Below are 27,995 nucleotides of genomic sequence, written 5' to 3' on the forward strand. Positions count from 1 at the left end.
CGTGAACCCCCACCCTCACATATACCAGACTAACAAGGAAAAAGTGTCATAAAACACTAAGTGTAGAGCCGAATATTATTGGGAGAACTGTAGATTCGCCCAGAATAACATATAAACATATGTATTGCAGACATGTAAAAAGATTAATAGGGTCACGCATTACAGACTTGCCCACCACTGGTAACATTAGTGGCCATCACGTAAATACATTTACGTGATGGCCACTAATGTTACCAGTGGTGGACAAGTCTGTAATGCGTGACCCTATTAATCTTTTTACATGTGTACAATACATATGTTTATATGTTATTCTGGGCGAATTTACAGTTCTCCCAATAATATGCGGCTCTACACTTAGTGTTTTATGACACTTTTTCCTTGTTAGTCTGGTATATGTGAGGGTGGGGGTTCACGGGTCCCGCTACACGGGGCGTCCCATCCCCCTTTTACCGTGTGCCTTTGTGTCATTCTATATTTATTATTTTTTGTCTTAATAAACTACATATATTTTATATAAGTGTTCTCTCATTTTTCAATGCGGTAGGGTAGTGATAAAGCCTGCCCAATCAGTGCCGGTGACATCACCGGGCTCACCGCTGGGCAGAGGCCTCCGCCTAACTTATCCTATGGGGAGCCCGGTACAGTACCAAATTTCAGCGCAGGGCAAAGAACAGCATCGGAACGGGGGCTGCCAGGGTGAAAATGGGGATATGTTCGGGTTCAGCTCTGAACCCGGCCAACCCCTTTAACATAGAGATGTTGATGTGTGCAGAATGTGACATACCGTTATTATTGCTTGCTTATGAAGCAAACACTGTATCTAGGTTATACTACCTTCTAATATTTGGCCTTAATAAACCCTATACTTTACGTTCCTTTTACACGTGCAGTACAGTAACCACATGCAGAATACCTAGAATTGCTGGGCTGCAGCTTGGAAGTACAGGTCCCGTATAGCAACTAGCAGTAATCTGCAAATATGCACTAGCACCCTAAGGGTACTTGCACACGGGTGCAGGTTGATAAACAGAAATTCGGCTTTGATTTTTGTATGGAAAAACCGCATGTAATCCGCAACGTGCGCAGGTACTCTGAAAGGTCTTACGTTCAGCGAGAGAAAGCACTAAAACAATTGCATATAAATTAAGATATCCCAATAAATGCTTAGCAATGCATAAATAATATCCGGACACATCGTGTACGTCTCCATTCCTATGGATGAAAGGCATAAAATTTATAGACAATTTATATTTTGACGTCTCTCCAAAAGGTCCCTCACTAACTTCTCTAAGGAAAAAAGGTGCTCATCTGCCTCTTCTGGTACAAGGTTCCTGAGTGAATTTGCAAGTTCAAACAGGTATTCAATGTTTTCCCCACTAGGCCCAACAGCATTAAAAATCTGTTCGGCGATGTCTTCTAGAGGAGCAGGTCCGAGGTAGTTGGGGTTGTCGCAGGTTCCGATATACAGAAGGACGTTGAATGGTTTTATTGAAGAATCCTTTGGGTAAAAGACAACAGTCGTAGTCCGGTAGCCTCCTTTCTCTCGAAAGTCAAGGTACGCCTTTACTTCCTCTTCCTTTCCCTCTGGCAGTCTGTAGGCAACACCCCATACACAGCCCTGTTGAAATGAAGCAGATCAGATACAGTTGTTGGTTTCTTGTGGTCCATTGCTATGTCAACATTACTGGGCCACACACTTTAGAGAGATGACAGTCGACCACTCGCTCTGACGACAGCTATTCCTTCCAACTCCCCCATACACATGCAAACGAGACTCTTGAAGAGCGTGCACGTGTTTAGAATGCAGGAGAGAAAAGAGTAAGGCCTCTTTCACACGGGCATCAGTTTTTTTGCCCGGATAAGAGGCGGGTGTGTTGCGGGAAAATGTGCGATTTTTCCGCGCGAGTGCAAAACATTGTCATGCATTGCACTCGCGTGAGAAAAATCGCGCATGTTTGGTACCCAGACCCGAACTTCGTCACAGAAGTTCGGGCTTGGGATTGATGTTCTGAAGATTGTATTATTTTCCCTTATAACATGGTTATAAGGGAAAATAATAGCATTCTGAATACAGAATGCATAGTAAAACAGCGCTAGAGGGGTTACATTTTTTTTTTAACTCGCCTTAGTCCACTTGATCGCGAAGCCCGGCATCTCCTTGTGTCTCCTCTGCTGAACAGGACCTGGGGTGAGCTGCTGCATTAAATAGAGGTTAATGACCTTTGATGACGTCACTCCGGTCATCACATGGTACGTCACATGATCTTTTACCATGGTGATTCACCATGGTAAAAGACCATGTGATGACCGGAGTGACGTCATCAAAGGTCCTTAACCTCTATTTAATGCAGCAGCTCACCCCAGGTCCTGTTCAGCAGAGGAGACACAAGGAGATGCCGGGCTTTGCGATCAAGTGGACTAAGGTGAGTAAAAAAAATTTTTTAACCCCTCTAGCGCTGTTTTACTATGCATTCTGTATTCAGAATGCTATTATTTTCCCTTATAACCATGTTATAAGGGAAAATAATAATGATCGGGTCTCCATCCCGATCGTCTCCTAGCAACCGTGCGTGAAAATCGCACCGCATCCGTACTTGCTTGTGGATGCTATGCGATTTTCACGCTTCCCATTCACTTCTACGGGGCCTGCGTCGCATGAAAATCGGACAATATAGAGCATGCTGCGATTTTCACTCAACGCACAAGTGATGCGTGAAAATCACCGCTCATGTGCACAGTCCCATAGAAATGAATGGGTCAGGATTCAGTGCGGGTGCAATACGTTCACCGCACGCATTGCACCCGCAAAGAAAACTCGCCCGTGTGAAAGGCGCCTAAGATGCTGAGAGAGCACCCACCCTACAGAAAAAAAAAGGATTGGGCATGCTGAAATCCAAAAGCCTGATCCTTCTTTCCATCAGGTAACAGAGGAGCCATATTCAAGGACAGATGAAATACAGTCACCTTATACAGATAAGTTTCATCCATATTTTTAAGGGGTTGTCTCATGAAGGGACCTTCCTCTATGGGCCAGCATAGAGAAGCTCTCTTAATCGTGTCTTCTCTTTGCTTGACTTGAGATAACCATTCACCTAGCTGGCTCTCCCTGGCAAAATCTGCTATTGCACGGGGTGCTAGGAGCAGGCTCCAACTTGAAAGGGCCACCTACAATGAGACAAGCCCTTTCAAGAGGTTATCCCATGATTAATGTGAAAAGTAAATGAATATTATACATCATATAGTACATGATGCCTCTTTCTAACAAAGCTAGAACCAGCCTTATACCTCACATGGCTCCAGAGATCTCCTCATTCATTACTCTGCTAGATTTATATCAAGCTGCCAGCTCTGGGGGGGTTGCCCATTCTGCTGCAGCTGCTGGCAGTTGAAGGAAGAAACTGAGCATGTGCATCCACTTCAGTGAGGTGGACAAACAAACAGCAGGTGGTGCTATACAGATAGATTTCACTGAATTACTCAGTGGCTATGCAAAATTTGTTAACTACATGCAATTACAAAAGTATTCAGATCCAGGGGCTGGTTTCAAAACTGTAGAAGATATTTTGTGGGACAACCCACTTTAAAGGGAGTCTGTCACCACATTTGAGCATATTAGACTGATCGAATAGCGTTATATGTGCCACCGAGAACTTAAAAACTGTACCTTTGTTGTATCTAATGGAGGCAGCACCTCCTCAACGGCTCATAACCCCGCCCTCCATGTGCCTCTGCCCGCCCGTTTACTCTCCTCTCTCCTTTTCCTCTGCGCCCGCTACGAATTTGACCGTGCAGCCGCAGTGGAAAAGGAGAGGAGAGTAAACGGGCGGGCAGAGGCACATGGAGGGCGGGGTTATGAGCCGTTGAGGAGGTGCTGCCTGGGGCTCGGACGATTGAGACGCCGCCCTGGGCACTTGAGAGGGCGCATTTACAGAATCTTAAAAGTTCATTTTTGGCTGAAAGAAAACTCCATTAGATACAACAAAGGTACCGTTTATAAGTTCTCGGTGGCACATATAACGCTATTTGATCATTCTAATATGCTCAAATGTGGTGACAGACTCCCTTTAAGATCTTAGCTTTTTATTGTTTTTCCATCTTTATCTGTATATTCTTCCTTATTACAGATATAGTTATGGATATTTATTTAAGCTCCTTTGACATTTACAGCGAACATGTCACCATGAAAGTGCAGGCAGCATGTTATAGAGCAGAAGGAGCTGAGCAGATTAACATATATAGTTTTATGGGGAAAAAGGTTCAGTAAAACTTGGAATGTATTCATTTAAAGAGCATCTGTCACCAGATTTGTACCTAGGACACTGGCTGACCGGTTACATGTGCACATGGCTGAAGGCATCTGTTACGGTGGGGAGTGGGGGAAAACTTCCCACTGAATAATGGGGCTAAACGGGGAAGCAGCTAGGCTACCGTTTGAGCAGACCTAGATGGTAGGTGGTCTCATATACAAGAACCTAGGAACCTGAGTCACCCTGAAGATCCCTGAAATAAGGTTAGGAGCAGGAGACGACCTGTTAATCACAGACGCGGGTGAACTGGAGTCTCCACTGGCCTAGCCGCAAGGAAAGGGACAGCCAGTGAACAGCCACTGGATCGGCAGATAAGAGCCCAGAAACAACATGCACTTACCTGCCACTGCCACAACGACGACCGGACCCCCATGCAGACATAAAGCATGGCGTCACCGACTTGTGATTCCCCCGGGAACCCAGACACCCACTTCTGGAGGTTCAACAGATAGACAGTGGAAATGTCTAGCAACCATGCTGGAATCCAACACCAAACATAGCAGACAAGGAACACCAAACTAGACATAAACACACACCCAAAACACCAACCACACTAAACAAGACAACAAGTGAGGATGGGAAAAGGGCAGAGGCAACATAGGGTAGACATCGATATCTAGCTAGGAGGCCCTCCCACTGGACAGATGGTATAACCAGGAAAGGAGCAACATTCCAGCTCACACAAAGGCTGGATGGCAACTGACCTCAGACTCACAACACCAGGATATAAAGAGCCAAGAGGCCACACCCAGGACACAGATAGATCATAAACCCCTCCAGCACCAAACAGGGAAGGGAAGCAGGATAAAAGGGGCAGGCCCCTACATGCTGCAACAAACACACGTTGCTGCTGGCAACAGCATGCACCGCAACCATGACACAGCGAACATAACAGAGGTCATGACAACATCTGTTTTGGTCACATGTTCATATGTGCCCACATTGCTGAGAAAAATGAAATTTTTGTATATGCAAATGAGCCTCTAGGAGCAACGGGGGTGTTGCTGTTACACCTAGGGTCTAAACTGCCGCACCCCCTGCACTTTGATTGACAGGACCAGACAGTGAAAACATAAAAAATGCCTGGCCCAGTCAATCAAACTACTGGGGGTGCAGCAGTTGCAAGTTTCATAGGTACAAATCTGCTGGCAGATGCCCTTTAAATCCTTGCTCATAGTGGGCGGGGCTATTTTCTGAACTCACATAGAGGTAAATGGAGGGTGGCCGCGCATGCGCAGTGTGCTCTCCTTCACTCCAGGGGCTCCATTTTAGACATAGTAGTATCTTTCTTGCTGAATGTTTTACAAAATAATTTTAAAAACTTTTCCTCTGCCCGCTCTATAACCCGGAATATCTGATCTAGATGCAATCTGCCCGATCTATAACCCGGAATTTCTGATCATCTAACTGTATAAGTAGATGCAATCTAATGTTGTCTGTAAATGTTTATTTGATTTACATGCAAACAAAATGTGCAAAGCAAAAAAGCAAAAAAATATAAATCACAAAATGAGAGGAAGGTGAAGCCTGAAACCGGTAATGACAATTGAGGCTTAATATCTGAATAAACAAACCCTGACAACGCGCTGGACATAGAGGACAGATAATGGCGTGATAAGGATGCCTTTAATGAACTGTAAAGCCCACAGAAAGTGACAGAACAACCAGCGGAAAAAAACAATCAGTCGGCGCTGCGTGTGGATGTGTTTATCCACTACTGGGCACATCATGACACCATTACATTCCACCTGCTATTATCCAGGGCGCTGGCCTTCGCACTTCATTATGGCGTGTCTGTGTAACTGCCGTCGACATGTTACTTCTTTTAGGACCCATGTACAAGTGGCCGTACTACAGATCCACATCGACTAGGACACAGTGTGTCAGTACGCAAATTTTGTATTTACGGTATTTCTGTTGTGGGCATGCCGAACCTTAAAGGGGTTGTCCAGGTTTTTCTATATTTTTTTTAAAGGGGGTTTTCCAAGTCTTTAATACTGATGACCTATGCTCTGATCGGTAGGAGTCTGACACCCTGGACCCCGCCGATCAGCTGTTTGAGAAGGCACTGGTGCTCGCTGTAGCGCCGCGGACTTCTCTCAGCATTCCCTAGGCCGAGTGACGACACGTTCATGAGTCACGTGGTCTACGAGCAGCTCAGACCCACTGAAGTAAATGGGGTTTAGTGCAATACCAAGCACAACCGCTATACAATGTACGGCGCTGTGCTTTATGAGCTGATAGAAGGCTGCGGCGCTCAGAAAATCACTGGTGCCACTCCAAACAGCGTCTCAGGTGTCAGACCCCCACTGATCAAATACTGATGACCTATCCAGAGGATTAGGTCATCAGTATTAAAATTTCGGAGAAAACCGTTTTCATTTGCCCTACCCATTCCCCAGTTCCCTAGCTATCTTCACCGCACTTCTGGTCCCTGTTAGCATCTCATGTTCCGCAGCCAAACACTGACCTAAGCGGTGGTGTGCCACTGAAGCCAATCATTGGATGCAGCAGCACATGTGACCCTTCCCGTGCCAAAAGTTTACATGCAGGACCAGAAGTGCAGTGCAGGGAGCAGTTGTTTATGTTACGGGCAAAGACTGTGACAATAAAAAGGTTAACAGTTGGGCTTGGAGCTACCTCCGATCATGGCTGTAGAGAAAAAGGCTGCTCTAAGAACCGGAGCTGTTAGTTACAGTTCATTAATAGAGCAGGAGCTGACACAAAGCACTCATCTCCCTCTAAAACAGGGACGACAAGACCGTGGATGGTGATTAAGGGGTTAAAAAAAAAACCTCTGGTTAATTTATTACTACTTCTATGCCGACTGACTGATAGGCAAAATAGGCTCAACTACTATTTGTAGATTTGTGTTTGCACAAGGTGGCGGATAGTCATAGTCAGATATGTTCTATATGGCGAGCACCAGAACATTATAGTGGACTAAACCCAGTGTATAGATCACCAGTATTAAAGGGGTTCTTTACCTTTTTATTACCAATGATCTATCCTCTAGATAGATCATCATCTGATTGACTGGGGTCCGACACCCAGTAGCGCCACGGCCTTCTCAATGTTTCCCGCAGGCCAAGTGACATCATGATTATTATCACTGGCCTGGGTGCGGCTAAGTACCGTTCATTTCGGTGGGGCTGAGCCGTGCCCAGGCTAGTGATAATAGTTGTGACGTCACTGGGCCTGCGGCAAACACCAACAAGGCCACGGTGCTACTGTGAACACCACTGCCTTCTCAAACAGCTGACCAGTGGGGGTCCTTGGTGTCGGACCCCCGCCAGTTCGATGCTGATGATCTATCCAAAGGCTAGATCATCAGTAATAAAAAGGTACAGAACCTCTTTAAAGGGCTTCTGTCACCCCCCAAAAGTCATTTTTCGTTTTTGGGCTACTTAAAATCCTTATACTGCGATTTTTCACTATATAGTGCTCTTACGCTTTTTCGTTCAGTAGTTTCTTTAAAAACTGCACTTTTATAATATGTAAATGACCTCTCTACCAGCAAGTAGGGCGGCTACTTGCTGGTAGCAGCCGCATCCTGCTTTAAAAAAAAAACGCCCCCTCCTGTTGATTGACAGGGCCAGCGATCGCTTTCGTCCCCTAATTTAATAAAAAAAATTAGCATAGCCACTGTGTTATTCAATGAAATGTATCTGTATAGCGCCAACTGCTGTTTTTTTCTTCTTACTTCTATGTGCTGCTCACCGAGATGGTCGCACATGCTCAGTTTTGTCCTTTAACTGCCTCCTGAGCTGTGATAGGCAGAGCATGGACACGCCCCCTGAGCTGTGATAGGCAGAGCATGGACACGCCCCCTGAGCTGCAGCAGATAAGACACTCCCCCTGAGCTGTCAGCTTGATATAAATCTAGCAGAGCAGTAAATGTGGAGATCTCTGCATCCATGTGAGGTACAGGGCTGGTTTTAGCTTTGTTGCAAACAGATTGTCATTTTTTAAATTAGTCATGGGATAACCCCTTTAACTACACGTCCTTTACTGGTGGATTTACACTTTGTGACATGTTGTATGGATTAGGACCATTCTGTCTATTTGTCCCATTGTTGTGAGCAGGGGCCAACCTCTATATCTATGGGAACGGTGCATACATTCTGGAATGAGCGTGTGAGTTATGTGACCACATGAGTATACGAGTGAAGATGAGGAAAGTCACAGCACTCCAAAAGCTTGTTCAGTGTTCTTTAATTCACCAAAGGTTCAGCAGCAACGTTTCGACAATAGTCTTTATCAAGCTACATACATGTTTACAAGTGACTCATGTTATATAAGGGTACTAATTCATACCAATTACACAGTGGGTGTGCTTCAACAATAATCCCGCCCCCTCTCAGATAAAAACAATCTCAGAATTAATTCATCCTATCAAATAGAGTGCATGTTAATTATAAGGCTTACCAGGCGTTCATATGAGATCTATTACTCTGTGCTGTGTCCATGGTGTGCGGCGTCTTCCGCATCCAACTGCGGCTGCGCGAGTGTTGAGACGGGATTCTCATGTTTCACATCGTCAGCTGAATAGTCACATGATCAGTGACGCTACCATCAGTCACCTGACTGGTGACGTGTATGAGCGTCTGATCGCTGTCATAGTGACCACAGGTCCTACAGAAAAGATGAATCCTTTCATGTAGAACTTTTCTTTTAATATCATTTCTAGTGCGTATAACTAGCTGGAAAGACGCCGATCACCAAGGACATAACATCAGAGAAGCGACATCATTTAATGTCAATATAGGTCTGTTTGACAGCAACACAGGACTCAAACCCAGCAGGTTATTTGAGAAAACTCATTTATATCTATATTATGGTTCAATACCAAACCGGGCATATGTAAAGCGGAAGTGTATAGCGCCACACATAAGTATAGCCATATAAAGGGGGGAAAGAGAAGAAAAGGAGAGATCTTCCAAATAGGCTGGGGGCTGTTCAAAAGATGCGGTCCTCCTGACACTCAATTATAAGGAAATGTGTTCAGAAGTGGCAGGAATGGCATATAGGGTGAAGTCCCGTGCTTTGCATGGTACGGAGTACTCAAACCCATACCTCCCATAGGCTGATACCATGGGGTGAAGTGGTATGATATAACCCAAACATGTTAAAGAATACTTTTGGGCAAGGGATACTAGGGCCACAACCATCGCCCCCCTCTGTCAAAAGAGAGACCACCGATGTGTGCCCTTGCTCGGTCTGGGTCCCACCGTCAGGAGGAAGCCCCCTACCGCGCTTACCCCCATTAGCACCTATATAGAAATTTATTTTTATGATATTACCAATAAGTAACACCCTATGCCACCAAACCTCAAGATAGCCCGCCCACATCAATCAGCTCCCAAGCCAAATATTTTAGAACTTGTCAAACCACCCATCATATATGTGGTATACATCCGCCACGTATATCCAGTCGATGGAATCAAACCTTGTGCACAATTCGTGTGATGGTATAATAAGCCTGCTAGGCGACTCCCAGGTCACTGCTTCCAAAACACCTTGGTCCATCTCTCAATCATATCACGCCTGGATGTCTTATCTATTAGTGATAAACAAAAAAAGGAGGAGAGATAAAAAAAGGATAAAATTTACAAATAATCTCGATAGAATATCGGGTACTATTCCTTAATACATATAAAAGAACCCTTATTTTCACATCCCATATGCCGACTCAGAAGAGGGAACCCACCTTGAACTCCCGATTGAGTCCCTTAGGCTCAATGGTGTTCAGTTCAAAGATCCATCTGAGTTCCAGCCGTTTTAATAGTCGTTCCCGATCACCACCTCTCCGTGGTGCGGGGACGCCATCAATGATCCTGAACCTCAATTGTGCAACGCTGTGTTTATGTCTGTAAAAATGTTCCGGGACCGGAAGTTCACTTTCCAAATTTCCAGAAGTATTCTCCATCTTAGAAAACAATTTCCGGATGGAGTACCTATGCTGGTTAATCCTCAATTTGCAGGCCTGTGTGATCTCACCCACGTAGATGAGACCACACGGGCACTGCAATGTGTAGATCACAAATTCAGAGGAACATGTGTAGAAACCCCTTATGTCATACTTCTTTCCAGTGTATGGATGGAAAAAGGTCTGTCCCTTCAGTACATTATTGCAATTGCAACAGTTGAGGCAGGGGTAGCACCCTTTTCTGGAGACGCATGATTTATCAGGCCTCTGCAGAAAAGAATGCACCAACTGATCACCCAGATTTCTGGACCTCCTGTATGACATAAGTGGTGGTGTCTGAAACTCCACAATGTCTGGAAAGGATCGTGTCAGAATTTGCCAATTTCGTCTGAGCGAACCAGCTATTTGTTTGCTCAGAACCGAATGTGTAGACACAAAAGGTAATCTCTTATTATCGGTTTTCGTTTTTGTCTTGGTCAACAAATGAGTCCGTGTATGTTGCCTGACCTTGTCAAGATGCCTCTGGACCAACTTTTTGGGATATTGTCTGGCTATGAACTTAGAGCTCATTGCCTGCAACCCTTCATCCAAGGGTGAAGGGTTTGATGAAGGGTTGCAGGCAATGAGCTCTAAGTTCATAGCCAGACAATATCCCAAAAAGTTGGTCCAGAGGCATCTTGACAAGGTCAGGCAACATACACGGACTCATTTGTTGACCAAGACAAAAACGAAAACCGATAATAAGAGATTACCTTTTGTGTCTACACATTCGGTTCTGAGCAAACAAATAGCTGGTTCGCTCAGACGAAATTGGCAAATTCTGACACGATCCTTTCCAGACATTGTGGAGTTTCAGACACCACCACTTATGTCATACAGGAGGTCCAGAAATCTGGGTGATCAGTTGGTGCATTCTTTTCTGCAGAGGCCTGATAAATCACGCGTCTCCAGAAAAGGATGCTACCCCTGCCTCAACTGTTGCAATTGCAATAATGTACTGAAGGGACAGACCTTTTTCCATCCATACACTGGAAAGAAGTATGACATAAGGGGTTTCTACACATGTTCCTCTGAATTTGTGATCTACACATTGCAGTGCCCGTGTGGTCTCATCTATGTGGGTGAGACCACACAGGCCTGCAAATTGAGGATTAACCAGCATAGGTACTCCATCCGGAAATTGTTTTCTAAGATGGAGAATACTTCTGGAAATTTGGAAAGTGAACTTCCGGTCCCGGAACATTTTTACAGACATAAACACAGCGTTGCACAATTGAGGTTCAGGATCATTGATGGCGTCCCCGCACCACGGAGAGGTGGTGATCGGGAACGACTATTAAAACGGCTGGAACTCAGATGGATCTTTGAACTGAACACCATTGAGCCTAAGGGACTCAATCGGGAGTTCAAGGTGGGTTCCCTCTTCTGAGTCGGCATATGGGATGTGAAAATAAGGGTTCTTTTATATGTATTAAGGAATAGTACCCGATATTCTATTGAGATTATTTGTAAATTTTATCCTTTTTTATCTCTCCTCCTTTTTTTGTTTATCACTAATAGATAAGACATCCAGGCGTGATATGATTGAGAGATGGACCAAGGTGTTTTGGAAGCAGTGACCTGGGAGTCGCCTAGCAGGCTTATTATACCATCACACGAATTGTGCACAAGGTTTGATTCCATCGACTGGATATACGTGGCGGATGTATACCACATATATGATGGGTGGTTTGACAAGTTCTAAAATATTTGGCTTGGGAGCTGATTGATGTGGGCGGGCTATCTTGAGGTTTGGTGGCATAGGGTGTTACTTATTGGTAATATCATAAAAATAAATTTCTATATAGGTGCTAATGGGGGTAAGCGCGGTAGGGGGCTTCCTCCTGACGGTGGGACCCAGACCGAGCAAGGGCACACATCGGTGGTCTCTCTTTTGACAGAGGGGGGCGATGGTTGTGGCCCTAGTATCCCTTGCCCAAAAGTATTCTTTAACATGTTTGGGGTATATCATACCACTTCACCCCATGGTATCAGCCTATGGGAGGTATGGGTTTGAGTACTCCGTACCGTGCAAAGCACGGGACTTCACCCTATATGCCATTCCTGCCACTTCTGAACACATTTCCTTATAATTGAGTGTCAGGAGGACCGCATCTTTTGAACAGCCCCCAGCCTATTTGCAAGATCTCTCCTTTTCTTCTCTTTCCCCCCTTTATATGGCTATACTTATGTGTGGCGCTATACACTTCCGCTTTACATATGCCTGGTTTGGTATTGAACCATAGTATAGATATAAATGAGTTTTCTCAAATAACCTGCTGGGATTGAGTCCTGTGTTGCTGTCAAACAGACCTATATTGACATTAAATGATGTCGCTTCTCTGATGTTATGTCCTTGGTGATCGGCGTCTTTCCAGCTAGTTATACGCACTAGAAATGATATTAAAAGAAAAGTTCTACATGAAAGGATTCAACTTTTCTGTAGGACCTGTGGTCACTATGACAGCGATCAGACGCTCATACACGTCACCAGTCAGGTGACTGATGGTAGCGTCACTGATCATGTGACTATTCAGCTGACGATGTGAAACATGAGAATCCCGTCAACACTCGCGCAGCCGCAGTTGGATGCGGAAGACGCCGCACACCATGGACACAGCACAGAGTAATAGATCTCATATGAACGCCTGGTAAGCCTTATAATTAACATGCACTCTATTTGATAGGATGAATTAATTCTGAGATTGTTTTTATCTGAGAGGGGGCGGGATTATTGTTGAAGCACACCCACTGTGTAATTGGTATGAATTAGTACCCTTATATAACATGAGTCACTTGTAAACATGTATGTAGCTTGATAAAGACTATTGTCGAAACGTTGCTGCTGAACCTTTGGTGAATTAAAGAACACTGAACAAGCTTTTGGAGTGCTGTGACTTTCCTCATCTTCACTGGTAATTTTGGGGTCTCTGAGGCCGAGACCTGCCGTCACGAGCACCGCCGCAAAGCCCCTTGAACTATTCAAGTAAGTGGTGCTGTCCTACCATCCATTTTTGTTTTTCACATGAGTATACACTCATGACTCAGGACCCTGTGAAAAGGGTATAGCCCACCTGGATGCAGCCAACTTCTTTATTTCTAGTGTTGCCTCCTAGTGCCAGCTGGGCGTATTCCCGCTCCCCTCCGTTCTGCCTCATAGGCTTGAAGCCACTAGGTCTGATGCCTATGAGGCAGTAGAACGGCACAGGAGAACGCCATGACATTGTAAGGTTGGGGGGCGCAATACTTGGCTTGCCCCCGGGTGCTGGCAACCCATGCTACGCCACTACGCCATTAATGAGCGTCCATGGACTGCTGGAGGTCCATACTGTTTCTCCTCTGTGGTTTAATATATTCTCTCACTGATTCATATGGAATCGGTGAGAAAAAGAAATTGTGGCATGTTCTATCGGATGCCATATTATTGGCATATTCTCTTCTAGAAGCTTCTGGAGGTACCTGACCTATAGGTATGTAATACAGAACCATAGGGACGCCAAATGCCAGTGGTGTCCTCACATGGACCCTTAGGCAATGCATTATCATATGACATTTGGGAACCCTTGGAACTGTGACCGTGTCCTGTAACCCACTGCCTTCACATTTCTTCTTTAACCTGTACTAGAAAATATGAAGTAAGTCACGTGTCGCGTATAGATTGTAATTACCTCTGGATCTTCGACAAGCGTGACAACTCTTCCCGGCTGCAACAAATTAAAAAAGAAAACATGTTATTTGGTTACAGAATGTGAGCAAACAGGACAGAAAGTGTTTACCCATGTGCTGGGTAGCATCCACTCTCCGGCATGTCTCAGCACATGATGCCGCCTAATATACCCTGCTGTTCAATGCCTGAGGTAAAAGATGTTCCAGGATTAGAAAAGGAGGAAGGGGAAGCTTGCTTTAAAAAAAAAAAATCTAGTCATCCAATCTATACAATATAGCCAACAAGGGTCTGTATCCCACCATTAACTTCATGTGCATAAGAGGTTCCTCGCAAACAGAGGCAAACTGACCATAGACCCTACAGGGAAGTTTCCTGGTGGGCTGATGCCCAGGGGGCCGCCTAAGCCCTCCCCATGGCCACCATCCAGGTACGTAATCATCAGATGCTCGCGGCATTAAAGGGGTTCTGCACTTTCAATTAACTGATGATCTATCCTCTGGATAGATCATCAGCTTCTGATTGGCCGGGGTCCGACACCCAGGACCCCCGCCGATCAGCTGTTTGAGAAGGCAGCGGCGCTCCAGCAGCGCCGCGGCCTTCTCACTGTTTACCGCCGGGCCGCTCGCCCACTGACGTCACGACTTGTATCAACTAGAGTGGGCGCGGCTAAGCTCTGTTCACTGCTGGAGCGCCGCTGCCTTCTCAAACAGCTGATCGGCGGGGGTCCCGGGTGTCGGACCCCCGCCAATCAGAAGCTGATGATCTATCCAGAGGATAGATCATCAGTTAATTGAAAGTGCAGAACCCCTTTAATTAACGCTGGGAGCATCAAATACCTATGCACCTGGCCAGCAACCACAGGTGCCCTCCTGACTTCAACTGTGTCGCCATCCTCACAGTTGAATACTGTGGCGGGGGTGGTGGTATTTTGTGCTGCACTGTGGTATTTGATCCTGCTGAGGTGGTATTTTGTGCTGCACTATAGTATTGCTGGCCCGCCTACTTCTGTTGTCCCTGACTACATGTGTTGTCCCCGTCTACTTGTGCCCACCTTCTGTCAATTTGGACTCGCCTATAACATGGGACCACTTTTAGTTCTTTTTTTTTCAGGGCCACTTTAAAAGGGTTATCATGGAAAAGATAATGATGAGTTCTCCTCAGGATAGGTCATCATTATCACATCAGCGGAGGTCCAAGTCCCGGCAACCCCGCAGATCAGCTGTTTCAGGGAGGCTCTGCGCTCACCAGTGCTTTGATGCAGGCTCCTGGCCTCTTTTCAAGCACAGCGCCATACATTGTATAGTGGCAGTGCTTGGTATTGCAGCTGAGCCCCAATCACTTAAATAAGGCCGAGCTGCCACTAGGCCATGTGACCAATGTACAGTGATGTCTCTGGCTTAGGAAGAGGCAGCTGATTGGCGGGGGTCCCGGGTGTCGCACCTCCACATATCTAATACTGATGACCTATCATGAGGATAAGTCTTAAATATCTTTTCTTGGATAACCCCTTTAAGTTCCCAATCCACCCCATCTCACACAAATTGGAATATGAAGGGGACGTTATTTCCGCTGTAGGCGGGGCCAGAACTACTCCTCTACCTGGCACATGCCCAAACTCCTGAATCCATCTCAGTTGTGCATGTGCCAGGGAGAGGGGTAATTCTGGCACCGTCCACAGAGGAAGTGACATTTTGTCCATAGACCAGGTTGGAAGCCTGGTTAAAGGGGTTCTCCGGAAATTAAGAAAATGAAAATACTTAAATATTACCTTATTATAAATACAGATATATACCCAATTACCTTTGATTAGTGATACTGGCTCGTTTTGTCTGGAGAGCAGTCATTAGGAGAAATAAAATGGCGGCCATCCTATCAGTACACACAAAACCTTTTTTTTTAACAATTTTAATTTTCTTAATTCCTGGAGAACCCCTTTAAGCTGTGTCCTGGTCTTCATTAAACTGCCTGTTCTGAATTCTAGGGCAGCTTACCCCAGCAATGCAGACAATTTTCACCATGTGCGCTGCTGGGGTGGGGGCGGCCCAGGACTCAGAACAGGGTAGATGGAGTTTCCTACCGGGCTAAAGGACCTTCCTGATGTCATCCTCCCATGTGACCAGTGGGGGAGGAGCCTGAGGAGCAGAGAGCTATTTTCCTGCACAGAGAAGAGCAAGGCTGGAATATGGTGAGGCCTAGCTGTGTGTCTGTCTGTCCCTGTGGGTGCCTGTGTCTGTCTGTCTGTCCCTGTGGGTGCCTGTGTCTGTCTGTCTGTCCCTGTGGGTGCCTGTGTCTGTCTGTCTGTCCCTGTGGGTGCCTGTGTCTGTCTGTCTGTCCCTGTGGGTGCCTGTGTCTGTCTGTCTGTCCCTGTGGGTGCCTGTGTCTGTCTGTCTGTCCCTGTGGGTGCCTGTGTCTGTCCCTGTGGGTGCCTGTGTCTGTCCCTGTGGGAGCCTGTGTCTGTCCCTGTGGGAGCCTGTGTCTGTCCCTGTGGGAGCCTGTGTCTGTCCCTGTGGGAGCCTGTGTCTGTCCCTGTGGGTGCCTGTGTCTGTCCCTGTGGGTGCCTGTGTCTGTCCCTGTGGGTGCCTGTGTCTGTCCCTGTGGGAGCCTGTGTCTGTCCCTGTGGGAGCCTGTATCTGTCCCTGTGGGTGCCTGTGTCTGTCCCTGTGGGTGCCTGTGTCTGTCCCTGTGGGTGCCTGTGTCTGTCTGTCTGTCCCTGTGGGTGTCTATGTCTGTCTGTCCCTGTGGGTGTCTATGTCTGTCCCTGTGGGTGCCTGTGTCTGTCCCTGTGGGTGCCTGTGTCTGTCCCTGTGGGTGCCTGTGTCTGTCCCTGTGGGTGCCTGTGTCTGTCTGTCTGGTCCCTGTGGGTGTCTATGTCTGTCCCTGTGGGTGCCTGTGTCTGTCCCTGTGGGTGTCTATGTCTGTCCCTGTGGGTGCCTGTGTCTGTCCCTGTGGGTGCCTGTGTCTGTCCCTGTGGGTGCCTGTGTCTGTCCCTGTGGGTGCCTGTGTCTGTCCCTGTGGGTGCCTGTGTCTGTCCCTGTGGGTGCCTGTGTCTGTCCCCTGTGGGTGCCTGTTGTCTGTCCCTGTGGGTGCCTGTGTGTCTGTCTGTCTGTCCCTGTGGGTGCCTGTGTCTGTCCCTGTGGGTGCCTGTGTCTGTCTGTCTGTCTGTCCCTGTGGGTGCCTGTGTCTGTCCCTGTGGGTGCCTGTGTCTGTCTGTCTGTCTGTCCCTGTGGGTGCCTGTGTCTGTCTGTCCCTGTGGGTGTCTGTCTTGTCTGTCTGTTCTGTCCCTGTGGGTGTCTGTGTCTGTCTGTCCCTGTGGGTGTCTTGTGTCTGTCTGTCCCTGTGGGTGTCTGTGTCTGTCTGTCCCTGTGGGTGTCTGTGTCTGTCTGTCCCTGTGGGTGTCTGTGTCTGTCTGTCCCTGTGGGTGTCTGTGTCTGTCTGTCCCTGTGGGTGTCTGTGTCTGTCTGTCCCTGTGGGTGTCTGTGTCTGTCTGTCCCTGTGGGTGTCTGTGTCTGTCTGTCCCTGTGGGTGTCTGTGTCTGTCTGTCCCTGTGGGTGTCTGTGTCTGTCTGTCCCTGTGGGTGTCTGTGTCTGTCTGTCCCTGTGGGTGTCTGTGTCTGTCTGTCCCTGTGGGTGTCTGTGTCTGTCTGTCCCTGTGGGTGTCTGTGTCTGTCTGTCCCTGTGGGTGTCTGTGTCTGTCTGTCCCTGTGGGTGTCTGTGTCTGTCTGTCCCTGTGGGTGTCTGTGTCTGTCCCTGTGGGTGCCTGTGTCTGTCCCTGTGGGTGCCTGTGTCTGTCCCTGTGGGTGCCTGTGTCTGTCCCTGTGGGTGCCTGTGTCTGTCCCTGTGGGTGCCTGTGTCTGTCCCTGTGGGTGTCTGTGTCTGTCTGTCTGTCCCTGTGGGTGTCTGTCTGTCTGTCCCTGTGGGTGTCTGTGTCTGTCTGTCCCTGTGGGTGTCTGTGTCTGTCTGTCCCTGTGGGTGCCTGTGTCTGTCCCTGTGGGTGCCTGTGTCTGTCCCTGTGGGTGCCTGTGTCTGTCCCTGTGGTGTCTGTGTTTGTCTGTCTGTCCCTGTGGGTGTCTGTGTCTGTCTGTCTGTCTGTCCCTGTGGGTGTCTGTGTCTGTCTGTCTGTCTGTCCCTGGTGGGTGTCCTGTGTCTGTCTGTCCCTGTGGGTGTCTGTGTCTGTCTGTCCCTGTGGGTGTCTGTGTCTGTCTGTCCCTGTGGGTGTCTGTGTCTGTCTGTCCCTGTGGGTGTCTGTGTCTGTCTGTCCCTGTGGGTGTCTGTGTCTGTCTGTCTGTCTGTCCCTGTGGGTGTCTGTGTCTGTCTGTCCCTGTGGGTGTCTGTGTCTGTCTGTCACTGTGGGTTGTCTGTGTCTGTCTGTCCTGTGGGTGTCTGTGTCTGTCTGTCCCTGTGGGTGGTCTGTTGTCTGTCTGTTCCCTGTGGGTGTCTGTGTCTGTCTGGTCCCTGTGGGTGTCTGTGTCTGTTCTTGTCCCTGTGGGTCTGTCCCTGTGTCTGTCTGTCCCTGGTGTCTGTCTGTCTGTCTGTCCCTGTGGGTGTCTTGTGTCTGTCTTTCCCTGTCGGGTGTCTGTTGTCTGTCTGTCCCTGGTGGGTGTCTGTGTCTGTCCTGTCCCTTGTGGGATGTCTGTGTCTGTCTGTCCTGTGGGTGTCTGTGTCTGTCTGTCCCTTGTGGGGTTCTGTGTCTGTCTGTTCTGTCCCTGTGGGTTGTCTGTGTCGTCGGTCTGTCCCTGTGGGTGTCTGTGGTCTGTCTGTCCATGTGGGTTTGTCGGTGTCTGTCCCTGTGTTGCCTGTGGTCTGTCCCTGTGGGTGTCCTGCGTCTGTCCCTGTGGGTGCCTGTGTCTGTCCCTGTGGGTGTCCTGTGTCTGTCCCGTGGGTGTCTGTGTTGTCTGTCCCTGTGGGTGTCTGTGTCTGTCTGTCTGTCCCTGTGGGTGTCTGTGTCTGTCTGTCTGTCCCTGTGGGTGTCTGTGTCTGTCTGTCTGTCCCTGTGGGTGTCTGTGTCTGTCTGTCTGTCCCTGTGGGTGTCTGTGTCTGTCTGTCTGTCCCTGTGGGTGTCTGTGTCTGTCTGTCTGTCTGTCCCTGTGGGTGTCTGTCTGTCTGTCTGTCTGTCCCTGTGGGTGTCTGTGTCTGTCTGTCTGTCTGTCCCTGTGGGTCTGTGTCTGTCTGTCTGTCTGTCCCTGTGGGTGTCTGTCTGTCTGTCTGTCTGTCCCTGTGGGTGTCTGTGTCTGTCTGTCTGTCTGTCCCTGTGGGTGTCTGTGTCTGTCTGTCTGTCTGTCCCTGTGGGTGTCTGTGTCTGTCTGTCTGTCTGTCCTGTGGGTGTCTGTGTCTGTCTGTCTGTCTGTCCCTGTGGGTGTCTGTCTGTCTGTCTGTCTGTCCCTGTGGGTGTCTGTCTGTCTGTCTGTCCCTGTGGGTGTCTGTGTCTGTCTGTCTGTCTGTCCCTGTGGGTGTCTGTGTCTGTCTGTCTGTCTGTCCCTGTGGGTGTCTGTGTCTGTCTGTCTGTCTGTCCCTGTGGGTGTCTGTGTCTGTCTGTCTGTCTGTCCCTGTGGGTGTCTGTGTCTGTCTGTCTGTCTGTCCCTGTGGGTGTCTGTGTCTGTCTGTCTGTCTGTCCTGTGGGTGTCTGTGTCTGTCTGTCTGTCTGGCCCTGTGGGTGTCTGTGTCTGTCTGTCTGTCCCTGTGGGTGTCTGTGTCTGTCTGTCTGGTCTGTCCCTGTGGGTGTCTGTGTCTGTCTGTCTGTCTGTCCCTGTGGGTGTCTGTGTCTGTCTGTCTGTCTGTCCCTGTGGGTGTCTGTGTCTGTCTGTCTGTCTGTCCCTGTGGGTGTCTGTGTCTGTCTGTCTGTCTGTCCCTGTGGGTGTCTGTGTCTGTCTGTCTGTCTGTCCCTGTGGGTGTCTGTGTCTGTCTGTCTGTCTGTCCCTGTGGGTGTCTGTGTCTGTCTGTCTGTCTGTCCCTGTGGGTGTCTGTGTCTGTCTGTCTGTCTGTCCCTGTGGGTGTCTGTGTCTGTCTGTCTGTCCCTGTGGTGTCTGTGTCTGTCTGTCTGTCTGTCCCTGTGGGTGTCTGTGTCTGTCTGTCTGTCTGTCCCTGTGGGTGTCTGTGTCTGTCTGTCTGTCTGTCCCTGTGGGTGTCTGTGTCTGTCTGTCTGTCTGTCCCTGTGGGTGTCTGTGTCTGTCTGTCTGTCCCTGTGGGTGTCTGTGTCTGTCGTCTGTCTGTCCCTGTGGGTGTCTGTGTCTGTCTGTCTGTCTGTCCCTGTGGGTGTCTGTTGTCTGTGTCTGTCCCTGTGGGTGTCTGTGTCTGTCTGTCTGTCTGTCCCTGTGGGTGTCTGTTGTCTGTTGTCCCTGTGGGTGTCTGTGTCTGTCTGTCTGTCCCCTGTGGGTGTCTGTGTCTGTCTGTCTGTCTGTCCCTGTGGGTGTCTGTGTCTGTCTGTCTGTCCCTGTGGGTGTCTGTGTCTGTCTGTCTGTCTGTCCCTGTGGGTGTCTGTGTCTGTCTGTCTGTCCCTGTGGGTGTCTGTGTCTGTCGTGTTCTGTCCCTGTGGGGTGTCTGTGTCTGTCTGTCTGTCCCTGTGGGTGTCTGTGTCTGTCTGTCTGTCCCTGTGGGTGTCTGTGTCTGTCTGTCTGTCCCTGTGGGTGTCTGTGTCTGTCTGTCTGTCTGTCCCTGTGGGTGTCTGTGTCTGTCTGTCTGTCCCTGTGGGTGTCTGTGTCTGTCTGTCTGTCCCTGTGGGTGTCTGTGTCTGTCTGTCTGTCACTGTGGGTGTCTGTGTCTGTCTGTCTGTCCCTGTGGGTGTCTGTGTCTGTCTGTCTGTCCCTGTGGGTGTCTGTGTCTGTCTGTCTGTCCCTGTGGGTGTCTGTGTCTGTCTGTCTGTCCCTGTGTCTGTCTGTCTGTCCCTGTGGGTGTCTGTGTCTGTCTGTCTGTCCCTGTGGGTGTCTGTGTCTGTCTGTCTGTCCCTGTGGGTGTCTGTGTCTGTCTGTCTGTCCCTGTGGGTGTCTGTGTCTGTCTGTCTGTCCCTGTGGGTGTCTGTGTCTGTCTGTCTGTCCCTGTGGGTGTCTGTGTCTGTCTGTCTGTCCCTGTGGGTGTCTGTGTCTGTCTGTCTGTCCCTGTGGGTGTCTGTGTCTGTCTGTCTGTCCCTGTGGGTGTCTGTGTCTGTCTGTCTGTCCCTGTGGGTGTCGGTGTCTGTCTGTCTGTCCCTGTGGGTGTCTGTCTGTCCCTGTGGGTGTCTGTCTGTCTGTCCCTGTGGGTGTCTGTCTGTCTGTCCCTGTGGGTGTCTGTCTGTCTGTCCCTGTGGGTGTCTGTCTGTCCCTGTGGGTGCCTGTCTGTCTGTCTGTCTGTCCCTGTGGGTGCCTGTGTCTGTCTGTCTGTCCCTGTGGGTGCCTGTGTCTGTCTGTCTGTCCCTGTGGGTGCCTGTGTCTGTCTGTCTGTCCCTGTGGGTGTCTCTCTGTCTGTCCCTGTGTGTGTCTCTCTGTCTGTCCCTGTGTGTGTCTCTCTGTCTGTCCCTGTGTGTGTCTCTCTGTCTGTCCCTGTGTGTGTCTCTCTGTCTGTCCCTGTGTGTGTGTCTCTCTGTCTGTCCCTGTGTGTGTGTCTGTCTGTCTGTCCCTGTGTGTGTGTCTGTCTGTCTGTCCCTGTGTGTGTGTCTGTCTGTCTCTGTGTGTGTGTCTGTCTGTCTGTCCCTGTGTGTGTGTCTGTCTGTCTGTCCCTGTGTGTGTGTGTGTCTGTCTGTCTGTCCCTGTGTGTGTATAAGGCATTGCAGGGCAGGGCAAGGGAGCTCATCGCCGACGTAATGCATTTGTTGTACCCGAAATCTTGCGCATGCGTCATGGATACTCATGTCAGTGCCCGCGCAGTGTCCTGGCATCGACCTCACAGAACGAAGTGCGCATATGCCAGCTTCGCTCGACCCGGAAATGCGCGAGATTTCAGGTGCAACAAACACATTACGTCGGTGATGAGCAGTGAATAAATTTAGGCTCCATTCACACGTCTGCAATTTTCCTTCCGCAACTGCTCCGCAATTTTGCTGAACAGGTGTGGATCCATTCATTTCAATGGGGGAGTAATTGCTGTCCGCATCAGCACTTCTGTGATGCGGTTCCGCAAAAAAAAAATGAAGCATGTACTACTTTTGGCCGCAAATTGCGGCCCCATTGTACTCAATGGGTCTGCAAAAAACCGGATGACATGCGGAAAGACACCAAATGTCATCTGCTTATCATCCGCATTAACCTAGCAGCATGTATTCCTCCTTCCTTTTTTATTTCTACGGAAACACTGAACGGATGTGGATGCACTTTTGTAAAAAACTGAAGGTAAACTCGATTTTATAGACAAATTACAAGACACTTGCACTACAGAGTCCGTTTTCCAGACCAAGCACGCCCAATAAAGTCTTTGGGTGCCAGATGCCATCCCCATTTGGTCAGTTTTTCACTGACTGTTGTTAGAAGACGCCCTGGAGATTTTCTTTCGGGTAAAAAACACTTAGAAAGTAAACAGATTCCATACATATATCTTCATGGACGGAAAATGGACCTTTTCTTCGCGGGCATTAAACGGACATATTTATATTCTGCTGCAATAATTTAATCCATGAGATGAAGGGATCTTACAATCACCTCCAGGTATTTCATTTGGTGGCTCCCATTTACATCAGTGGAGATTGACCCGACATGCACAACCACATTCCGCTGATATATGGCACTGGTACCAGTCCATTCTCAAAAAATCCAGTGATCCCATTCATTTCTATGGGGTTACCGCTACTCGGCAATCACGGCCCCACTGGGGACAGTGAGTGACGATAATGTCTGTACAGCGCTGCAGAATATGTCAGCGCTATATAGGTAAGAATTAAAGGTTTATACCCATCTCAGAAACGGATAGCGTATGGCTAGGATATGTCACATGGATATGGGTCCCACCTCTGGTTCCTGCTCCTATCTCTAGAACAGAGGCCCCGAGGTGAAGGCGAGCGCACCGTGTATGTGCGATGTGCTCTCCAACTCCCTGCTGTGGGTGTAGAGGAGTGAGCGCGCTCAGCTATATTCAGATGGTCCCATGGCGGTAAACGGAGGGTGGCCGCTCGTGCGCACTGTGCTCGCCTTCACTTTGTGGAGCCCGTTCCGGAGATAGGAGCAGGACATGCACCTATCTGACATTGATGGCACATCCTAGCGATATGCCCACGTCCGAGATGGTAATACCCCTTTAAGGGCTGCTTCACACGGGCATGTGCAGTGCGGTAATCATGCTCCGTGCGTGAGCGTGGTCCTCCGTTCTGGACTTGCAGGAGCACACGGAATAAGGCTCCATTCACACGTCCGTAACGTGTTTTGCGGATCCACAGATCCGCAAAACACAGACAGCGGCGATGTGCGTTCAGCATTTTGCGGACCGCACATTGCCAGCGCTAATAGAATATGCCTATTCTTATTTTTTTAGGTAACGGAATTGCGGACCCGGAAGTGCGGGTCCGCAATTCCGTATCCGGGCAGCACCTTGAAATTGCGGACGTTTGAATGGACCCTAAGGGTCCATTCACACGTCCATGGTGTATTGCGGACCCCAATTCACCCGGCCGGCACCCCCATAGAACTGCCTATTATTGTCCGCAATTGCAGACAAGAATAGGACATGTTCTATTTTTTGGGCGGAGCCACGCTCCAGAAATGCGGATGCGAAGAGCACATAGTGTGGTCTCCGCATCGATTCCTGCCCTATTGAGAATGAATGGGTCCGCACCTGTTCCCGATATTGCGGAACGGATGCGGACCCATTTGCGGACGTGTGAATGGACCCTTCTACTGATTTATAATGCTGTGCGTCTCTGCTTGACCTTATTGCTACAGAATCATAGTGACAGCTTTATGTCAGTATCATCCTATAGCATTAAGGTCAGAGACACACAGCATTATAAATCAGTATAATGCCGTGCACTCCTGCAAGTCCAGAACGGAGGACCGCGTTTACACATGGAGCGTGATTTCCGGACTGCGCACGCTCGTGTGAAACAGGCCTTAGAGAACTTCCCCCCAGGCAGGGCTCACACATGCCTTTTTGGTGCAGCTTTCTGAGCCAAATCCAGTAAAAAAATAAACAAAACTGTCAGAACTGGAGTTTAGGTCAAATTGCCTCCTCCCCAAAAAAGGGAATAATCGAAATATGAAACCAAATAAAAATGATGGCTCACTCCACAAAAAATGGGCCACATACATCAATGGAGTAATATATATATATCATTCTGGGTATTACGATATGGCGAAACAATGCAAATTTTTTAGAAAACCGTTCTTCACTTGTGAGCGGGTGTCCCCTCTGCTGAAGGATCTTTCCCTGCTACTTAATTGATGAGGACGGATATCCTGCCTGGCCATGACAATCTCGCACCTGTGCCGCTGCCCCTCATAGCACACAGGCTCTGCTTCAGCTTCTGGAGAAGCAACTGTTCATGCGCCGCTACTTGGAAATGTAGCATGCACAGTTACTGCTCCTGTAGCGGAGGCTGAACCTCTGAACCGGCAGGATATCCGTCCCCATCAATCAAGCGGCGGGGAAGGATTCTTCAGCGGAGGGGACACCAGTCGGGGAAGGATTCTTCAGCGGAGGGGACACCAGTCGGGGAAGGATTCTTCAGCGGAGGGGACACCAGTCGGGGAAGGATTCTTCAGCGGAGGGGACACCAGGCGGGGAAGGATTCTTCAGCGGAGGGGACACCAGGCGGGGAAGGATTCTTCAGCGGAGGGGACACCAGGCGGGGAAGGATTCTTCAGCGGAGGGGACACCAGGCGGGGAAGGATTCTTCAGCGGAGGGGACACCAGGCGGGGAAGGATTCTTCAGCGGAGGGGACACCAGGCGGGGAAGGATTCTTCAGCGGAGGGGACACCAGGCGGGGAAGGATTCTTCAGCGGAGGGGACACCAGGCGGGGAAGGATTCTTCAGCGGAGGGGACACCAGGCGGGGAAGGATTCTTCAGCGGAGGGGACACCAGGCGGGGAAGGATTCTTCAGCGGAGGGGACACCAGTCGGAGAAGGATTCTTCAGCGGAGGGGACACCAGTCGGAGAAGGATTCTTCAGCGGAGGGGACACCAGTCGGAGAAGGATTCTTCAGCGGAGGGGACACCAGGCGGGGAAGGATTCTTCAGCGGAGGGGACACCAGACGGGGAAGGATTCTTCAGCGGGGGGGACACCAGGCGGGGAAGGATTCTTCAGCGGGGGGGACACCAGGCGGGGAAGGATTCTTCAGCGGGGGGGACACCAGGCGGGGAAGGATTCTTCAGCGGGGGGGACACCAGGCGGGGAAGGATTCTTCAGCGGAGGGGACACCAGGCGGGGAAGGATTCTTCAGCGGAGGGGACACCAGACGGGGAAGGATTCTTCAGCGGAGGGGACACCAGTCGGAGAAGGATTCTTCAGCGGAGGGGACACCAGTCGGAGAAGGATTCTTCAGCGGAGGGGACACCAGGCGGGGAAGGATTCTTCAGCGGAGGGGACACCAGACGGGGAAGGATTCTTCAGCGGGGGGGACACCAGGCGGGGAAGGATTCTTCAGCGGGGGGGACACCAGGCGGGGAAGGATTCTTCAGCGGGGGGGACACCAGGCGGGGAAGGATTCTTCAGCGGGGGGGACACCAGGCGGGGAAGGATTCTTCAGCGGAGGGGACACCAGGCGGGGAAGGATTCTTCAGCGGAGGGGACACCAGACGGGGAAGGATTCTTCAGCGGAGGGGACACCAGACGGGGAAGGATTCTTCAGCGGAGGGGACACCAGGCGGGGAAGGATTCTTCAGCGGAGGGGACACCAGACGGGGAAGGATTCTTCAGCGGAGGGGACACCAGACGGGGAAGGATTCTTCAGCGGGGGGGGGGACACCAGACGGGGAAGGATTCTTCAGCGGGGGGGACACCAGGCGGGGAAGGATTCTTCAGCGGGGGGACACCAGGCGGGGAAGGATTCTTCAGCGGGGGGGACACCAGGCGGGGAAGGATTCTTCAGCGGGGGGGACACCAGGCGGGGAAGGATTCTTCAGCGGGGGGGACACCAGGCGGGGAAGGATTCTTCAGCGGGGGGGACACCAGGCGGGGAAGGATTCTTCAGCGGGGGGGACACCAGGCGGGGAAGGATTCTTCAGCGGGGGGGGACACCAGGCGGGGAAGGATTCTTCAGCGGGGGGGACACCAGGCGGGGAAGGATTCTTCAGCGGGGGGGACACCAGGCGGGGAAGGATTCTTCAGCGGGGGGGACACCAGGCGGGGAAGGATTCTTCAGCGGGGGGGACACCAGGCGGGGAAGGATTCTTCAGCGGGGGGGACACCAGGCGGGGAAGGATTCTTCAGCGGAGGGGACACCAGGCGGGGAAGGATTCTTCAGCGGAGGGGACACCAGACGGGGAAGGATTCTTCAGCGGAGGGGACACCAGACGGGGAAGGATTCTTCAGCGGAGGGGACACCAGGCGGGGAAGGATTCTTCAGCGGAGGGGACACCAGACGGGGAAGGATTCTTCAGCGGAGGGGACACCAGACGGGGAAGGATTCTTCAGCGGGGGGGGGGACACCAGACGGGGAAGGATTCTTCAGCGGGGGGGACACCAGGCGGGGAAGGATTCTTCAGCGGGGGGACACCAGGCGGGGAAGGATTCTTCAGCGGGGGGGACACCAGGCGGGGAAGGATTCTTCAGCGGGGGGGACACCAGGCGGGGAAGGATTCTTCAGCGGGGGGGACACCAGGCGGGGAAGGATTCTTCAGCGGGGGGGACACCAGGCGGGGAAGGATTCTTCAGCGGGGGGGACACCAGGCGGGGAAGGATTCTTCAGCGGGGGGGACACCAGGCGGGGAAGGATTCTTCAGCGGGGGGGGACACCAGGCGGGGAAGGATTCTTCAGCGGGGGGGACACCAGGCGGGGAAGGATTCTTCAGCGGGGGGGACACCAGGCGGGGAAGGATTCTTCAGCGGGGGGGACACCAGGCGGGGAAGGATTCTTCAGCGGGGGGGACACCAGGCGGGGAAGGATTCTTCAGCGGAGGGGACACCAGGCGGGGAAGGATTCTTCAGCGGAGGGGACACCAGGCGGGGAAGGATTCTTCAGCGGAGGGGCCACCAGGCGGGGAAGGATTCTTCAGCGGAGGGGCCACCAGGCGGGGAAGGATTCTTCAGCGGAGGGGCCACCAGGCGGGGAAGGATTCTTCAGCGGAGGGGCCACCAGGCGGGGAAGGATTCTTCAGCGGAGGGGCCACCAGGCGGGGAAGGATTCTTCAGCGGAGGGGCCACCAGTTCACAGGTGAAGAACAGGTTTTCTAATAAAACTTTTTTTTAAATTGCATTGTGTCGCCATATCCTGACACTCCATGTGTGTGCGGCTCATTTTATTTGGTGTCATTTTGAGGAACATGTAACTTTTCTATTTTTTTTATTCCCTTTTTTGGGGCAGGCAATTTGACCTAAACTCCAGTTCCGACATCTCTCTGACAGAACTCTGGTTGATAAAAAATCAATGTTAAATTTATACAATTCGATTCGTTCATCCCCAATCATCATGTCACTTTTACCGCTTATTAAAAACCATAAGAAACAAAACAAAAAAAACCACAACAATGACAGATTTGTCAAATCATTTTCTGGAAGATTCTGCGGTGCAGTATATGGAACCATTAAAAAGGATACGTTCTCCTGGATAAAATTGGTTCTGAAGGGGTTAAGGACAGAGGACATGTCACCTGATGTGGGGCAGAGACAGCAGCTCAGCATCCCGCTAGCAGCCTATGGGACGGCAGAGAGCAGGCAGGGTCACTGTGACAATGGCCCCCGTGACCCTGCTGACACCGCTCCAGCATTTACCTTGCCCGGGACCCCTCGGTGGTCAGTGCTGCCCTGCCAGAACCTCCTGCTGTAGCCCGTGATGTAGCCCACCAGCTTCTCCTCGTATGGGAAGTCCACCTTCCAGATCAGGGAGCCGTAACCGAACACCCACATGATGACCGGTGACAGCTCACGCCGAGATCTCGTTTACCGGCCGGCAGCGGCCGATGGGGCGGAGCCTAACTGTTCAGCTGTCATCAAACTCCTCCCAC

General features: G+C 50.2%; 1 protein-coding gene across 1 annotated transcript; it reads right to left on the reverse strand.

The window, feature by feature from the left end:
- Positions 1-475: 475 nt before the first annotated feature.
- On the reverse strand, positions 476-27,986 carry CHAC2 (ChaC glutathione specific gamma-glutamylcyclotransferase 2). Its single transcript, XM_044291411.1, has 3 exons — positions 27,763-27,986; positions 13,944-13,979; positions 476-1,618 (listed from the first exon to the last, which is right to left on the reverse strand). The coding sequence occupies exons 1-3, from the start codon at positions 27,895-27,897 to the stop codon at positions 1,235-1,237; spliced, it is 555 nt and encodes a 184-aa protein (XP_044147346.1). The 5' UTR covers positions 27,898-27,986; the 3' UTR covers positions 476-1,234.
- Positions 27,987-27,995: the final 9 nt, after the last annotated feature.

Source organism: Bufo gargarizans, chromosome 4 (genome assembly GCF_014858855.1).
Source record: "Bufo gargarizans isolate SCDJY-AF-19 chromosome 4, ASM1485885v1, whole genome shotgun sequence".
Lineage (NCBI taxonomy): Eukaryota > Metazoa > Chordata > Amphibia > Anura > Bufonidae > Bufo > Bufo gargarizans.